The 5,974-nt window shown below is 47.9% G+C and overlaps 1 protein-coding gene across 1 annotated transcript in view; it reads left to right on the forward strand.

Annotated features, from left to right (window-relative positions):
• CARD14 (caspase recruitment domain family member 14) overlaps window positions 1-5,974 on the forward strand; it is a 90,778-nt gene that overhangs the window by 19,595 nt on the left and 65,209 nt on the right. The window contains exons 5-6 of the mRNA XM_018563874.1: window positions 255-385; window positions 2,586-2,610. Of these exons, the coding sequence (XP_018419376.1) occupies window positions 255-385; window positions 2,586-2,610 (156 nt within the window). The remainder of the gene's footprint in view (window positions 1-254; window positions 386-2,585; window positions 2,611-5,974) is intronic.

Here is a 5,974-nt window from a genome sequence, read left to right on the forward strand (position 1 = left end):
ATATATATATATATATATATTTTTTTTATTTTTTTTTCCTGGTGAAGTATAGCAGGGGTAAGCAACCTTGGCACCTCATGGGGAGTTGTAGATCCAAAACATCTGAAGTTGAATTAACAGATAGGACACGGATATGTATGAATTATGAAAAGGGCATATGTTTTGCATAAAAGATTGGTGCTAATAGGTGTTTTTTTAATCTCAGAGTTTGCTGGGAATTATGAAACTGTTATTTTTCCTTGTGGTCTTTACAGTTATATGCTGTTAAAGAAGACCTTCATAGAGTTAAAATGGAACTGCAAGTGACTCAGAGTTGGACTAATCAAGGCCAGTGTGAAGAAGAGCTGCTAGCCCTTAAGAAGGAGAACAGAAATCTGAAAGAAAGGCTGGATCTGGAAGGAGAAGCCCAACTGGTGAGTGATGGAGCCACATTCTATTCACACCTTCCGAAAAAATCTTTTCCTAGACCTGTATTGCTGGGAGTGCTGGATACTCCTGCTTTAAGAAGGATATTTTAATAATTGGGCAGTGATGCATACCAGTGTCAGCACAAGCCATATATCATTCAGCCTAGATCAACACATTTATGAACATGTCTGTGAAGGTTCTCATTTATCCAGGTCATGGTATAGCTAGTAGTAGTTAGGCACATTCAACTGGACTTGTTCCTTCCTATTTTTTCTACTTTAGATCTATTTCTACCAATAGTAAAAACTGTACATATACTGTATATAAGAGAATGACATTTTTAAGAAACCCTGTCTCGATGTTCTGTTTAGTTCTAATGTTTGCATTCTTATTAGGGATGGGCTCGATGTTCAAGTCGAGCAACAGTTCGCACCGCACAGTGCCTTGTGAAGCCCTGATTGGGTAAAGCAATGCACCTGACCACAGGTCAGGTGCAAGACTTTAACCCATCACAATGCACTGTGAGAGCAAAGTCCTGTCAGGGGCGAACAAATGTAAACATTTGGGCGGAGCTAGCTAGCTGTCACCGCTAGCTCCGCCCATTGTTTATATTTTGCCGGCATCTGTCAGAATGCCATTCTGCGGCTGGAGTTCATGGCGAGCGAATGGGCCGACGGGCGGCGGGTTTTGTCCTTATTATTTTTTCTATTTATTTTTTCTTATTTTAATTTTTTAACTCATCGAGTCATGGTTATACAACGCTGCACATCGTGATTGACCCTAGGATTATGTCGGTGGATCATTTTTTTTTTTTAACAATAAAGGATTTGTCAAAAGCCTTTGTTGTGTTTTTATTTCAAATTACAGGATTTTTTAATAAAAGTATAGACTTTTTATTTTAACACTTTAGTGAATGGGTAGGGGTACAAATGCCCCTTATTCTTTCACAAGGGAGGGCGCATCTGGGTGCCCCTTAATTAAAGGGGTACCCTGATGTGAATAAGCACCCCTGCCCAAACCCCCACAACCAACGGCCCAGGGCTTTTGGGGAAGAGGCCCTTGTCCCCATCGGCATGGGGACAAGGTGCTTTTCCAGGGGTGACCCTGGAAAAGCACCCTCCCAGTGCTGAGGGCATGTGGCAGCGAGGAGGGGCGCTCGCTCATCCCCCCCCCTTTCCTCCCTTGTCAGGCCTGTGCTTGGATCATAGGTCTGGTTGGGAATTTTAGGGGGGCACGTCTTTTTTCCCCCCATTTTTGGGGGTGGGGTTCCTCCATAAAAATTCCTACCAGACCTCTAGGGCTTGGTATGACTTTTTAATGGAGTCCCTCCTAACTTTCCTATCAGACCTATAAATCGATAAAGAGGAGGAGAAATTGGCAGCTTTGAAAGCTGAATTTAGGAAGAAAAAGCTGATTTATGCCAAAGTGTTCAACAAAAAGAGACCGGCTCAAAGACCTGAGTTGAAGGACGTGGAGCAAGCTTTGAGGAAGCAGAAGGAATTGGTGAGTGCTCTGAAGGAGAGCAGTGGAGCGTTTAAAGAGAAATATAAAAATGAGGAGCTTTTCAGCAGAAGGAGGAGAGGAGCCGCTTCCAGCATTGAGAGTGACGCAGTCAGTGAGGAGATGGCGGTATCGACAGAGTCAGCAGGGAATCTGCTGAGCCCCCAATGGTGGAGGCCTCTGTCCCCCTCCCTCCGCAGCAGCAATATGGAGCATCTAAGCAGGAGATTGAGGGAGGTACTGGCATGCTGGAGTTCATCGCTGAGCTGGAATCCCCTCTGGCTGGAAGGAAGTTTTGTTTCTCTGCGGATTCCTCAGATGACGACGAGGGTATGGATACCGTTCCTCGCCCGGTGAAAGAGAGACCTGAGGAGAGAGCAAGATTTACCCAAAAGTCTGCAACAACCAGGAGGAAGTCTGATCCCACCGTCGGCCATGCAGAGGTAACAGCACAGCAAGCAGTGTGTGTGCAAGGTGGTGATTTGAACTTTAACAATGACAATGGGCTTGCTGGGGGCTGTAGTTCTACGGACAATCATGTGCAGTCTGATTCACCTGCTACAATTGGTGGGAAATCTGTAGCTAGCTGTGAGCTTCTGGGGGAAGAGTCTGCAGAGAGGAGCGCCATGGACACTGCAGAGACTTTGCCTGGAGCAGACACAGCAGCTCTCCCTGAGAATGATGGAGGAGGTGCTGGGATCGGTGGTGCCTTAACTGTCTGGGATTCTGCAGTAGGCAGGGCTGTGTTTGAATCCAGGACAGAAACTGATTGGTCAGAGCAGGGGGAGGGGGTGGGTCTAGCCTCTGTTGCTCCAATGACTCCTATGGTTGATTCAGACTCCTTGTCAGCAGGTTTGTTGTGTCTAAGGATAATTCTGAAATTGCTGGTGGTGGGTCTGTGAGGAAAACGTATGCTGGTGCTGCTACAGGACCAGGGAAGGATCCCGGAAATGTTTTGTCTTCCTCACTATTTAGAAGGAGGAATGTTGTGCAGCTTCAATGGGAGGGTGGGGGTATTCCTCCACATAGGAGGGCAGTGGTGGATAAGATTCTGCAGATGAGGTTTAGGCCCGCAGATATCTTTGCCCTGATCAGTCCGGCTGGTTCCTATGAGTATGATTTGTCCTTTATCCGTGCAGAGTCTTTGGACGTATTTTGGGAGAAGTATGAGCATGTGTGTAGGGGCCTGCCGGACTGGAAAGGGCTCATCCCCAAGCTTGCATCACGCCAGCCGCTCATTAAAATGGTGACAATTCTTGTCCGCAATGAGTCCATACCACAAGGGGATTTATCTGTATGGTTGAGGAGATATGGAGACATCCTGAGCTCCCTTAAGAAGATTGTGGATGATCTGGGAATATGGACTGTGCAGCTAAAATTGAAAGTCATTGATAATGACATCCAGCATCTGCCATCCTCAGCGTTCCTGGGGAGGGACAGGCTGACCATCTTCTATCCGGGCCAGCCAAAGTTGTGTAATAAGTGTGGGGATAAAGGGCACTTTGCATCCTCCTGTCCGGTGATGAAGTGCTATCTGTGTCAGGGTTTAGGACATTTGGCAAATGATTGTAGCATCATAAGGTGCAACCTGTGCAATGCGATGGGCCATCCCTATGGTCAGTGTCCTGAGGCAATGCACAACCAGCCTGAGCTCATGAGAGAGTTCTTCCGCCTGGACATGGAGGATGCTCGGAGATCAGCAGCTAGGGTGCCTGTGAGTCCCTCTGAATCTGGGCCAATACCCAGTGTGTCAGTGTCTTCCCAGTCTGTGGTGCCCCAGTCTGTGCGTTTGCCTACTGTGCCTGTGTCTTCCCAGTCAGTGGTACCCCAGTCGGGACGTTTGCATAGTGTGTTAGTGTCTTCCAAGTCTGTATCCAAGGTATCAGTTATCGAGAATGTGTCCAATCCTTCTGTGTCTATGTCTTCCAAAATTGCAGAGGCAGCAAGAGATGCTGAGGCAAGTGCATCAAGTACAGTGCCAGTCCCCCTCCCTCGGCGCTGCAGGGCTTCTATTAAGGACTGTGGGGTACAGAGGAGTGGTGAAGAGGCTGGACTGGTGGTAGATAAGGAAAGGGAGAGTGGGGTTGAAGGGGGTGTAGGGGAGGGTAAGGGTGGGTAAGCTGTTGATTGTGGTTTGTCCAAGGAGGATATGGAGTGGTTGAAGGAGAAAAGGAGGAAGGGCAAAAAGGAGGAAAAAAAAGGATTCTATTGCCTCATGTCCTGAGGTGTTGCCTTTGGCAAATAGGTTTGGGGTCCTGTCAGATGATGACAATGAATGGGACTCGTTGAGTACAGCATCCTCTATGGAGGACGAATCTCAGGGTGCACTGAAGCGCACTGGTTCTCCAGGGAGAGAGAGTAGTCAGGCTAAGAAACGGCTGCCTCAATTACCCTAATGGCAGTTCCCACTCCGTTAAAAATGGCAACTATTAATGTTGCCAGCTTAAGATCAGTGAGCGCTCGTCATATGGCCTTATTTTTGCTCAGCGAGTTTGATGCTGAGTAGTTTGGCCGATATACATCTGATCACTTTTCAGCGGGGTAGTAGTCAGAGTAGGATAGATAGGTTTTTTTTCAAGGGAGACTCTGCTTTTTCGGCACCTGTGTTGGGCGGTGGAGTTTTCCGATCACTGTATTCTATCTGTGACTCTGAATGCCTCAGACATGCCACCTAAGGGGAGGGGTATCTGGAGATAGAATTCCTCCCTCCTGGATGACGAGAGAGTAAGACGGTCCTTTGAGGAATTTTTTCAGGCACAGGTAGACTTCTGTAGCACTAAGTCAGAATGGTGAGAGCTTATAAAACAGCGGACTGTCGGGCTTTTCAAGGCCATAGGAAGAAAGAAGCAGCAAGATAAGTATATCACCTACCAGCGTTTGGGGAGGAAACTTGACCGCCTTATCTCGAATGGAGGAGATTCTGGGGCGATCTCTGAGGTGAAACTCCTCCTTAGGAGACATCAATATGACCGGCACGCCTCTTTGGTTCAGGAGAGGGATTACGGGAAATACCATTCGCCCGACCCTTACCAGAACTGCAAACAGAGCGTAGCAGTTAAGACGGTCAATAGCCTGAAGGACAGTACGGGCTCTCTGACGAAGTCTAGGTCAGGGATCCTGAAGGTTGTCAGGTCATACTATGCCGGTCTCCTGGGAGGAAGGAACCTTGATCGGGCAAGGATGTTTTTTGGGCTCTACACCAGGTCTGGAAAGTAATGTTCCTGTGATGAATTTGACAGATGACATCACTGCAGATGAGGTGATCCAGGCTCTTGATAAATTAGTCATCAAGAAAACGCCAGGGCCAGATGGTTTGACAGCCGAGTTTTATAAATGTTTTAAGACGATCCTGGCTCCCTACCAAAGATTTTGTTCTGGCGATTATTACCAGTGGCAAGCGGTTTGTTATCCCGCCACCAGCACTGCTCCGTCCAGGGTAGAAGCACTTTCTCAGCTGTGGTAGCTGTCTGGGAGGCCTTGGAGCATTGTAGGGCTGCTGGTTGGGGTAAATTTCTGCTGACATTGGATCAGGCTAAGGCCTTTGATCGGGTTAATCATGAGTACCTATGGCTCCTTCTTGGCAAATATTGCCTGGATGGGGGGTTCTTTGATTGGCTCAAGATTTTGTACAAAGGGGCAGAAAGCTTTCCTCTGGTTAATGGTTGGGTCAGGGGGCCCTTTGTGCTCGGCTCGGGTGTGCGTCAGGGGTGTCCTTTGAGTCCTCTGCTATATGTGTTTGCAATCGACCCCACTACCCTTCCTCCCCCATATGAGTTATGCAGAGTGAGTGTATGGGGCATTCCATTCCAGACTCGCCGGGATTATGATTTGGAAACACTTTTTCTAGTTAGTCTCATAGTCCGTTATTTCACATGGAGTGCACGGTGTCAGGTATCCTTATGGAGTAAAATCCTCCCTGGTGGTGGTGCAGGACATTCTGGGTGAGGTCGGGAAGATTCGGGGTCTTGAGAAAGACAGGTGGCAGCAGGAGGCCTGGATAAGGGCGTGGAGGAATATCAGGACTCTGTAGCTGCTGCCTGTTGATCTCGGGGTGTGCGGCTTTTCT

This window comes from Nanorana parkeri, unplaced genomic scaffold (assembly GCF_000935625.1).
Source record: "Nanorana parkeri isolate BGI_ZX_2015 unplaced genomic scaffold, ASM93562v1 scaffold706, whole genome shotgun sequence".
Classification (NCBI taxonomy): Eukaryota; Metazoa; Chordata; class Amphibia; order Anura; family Dicroglossidae; genus Nanorana; species Nanorana parkeri.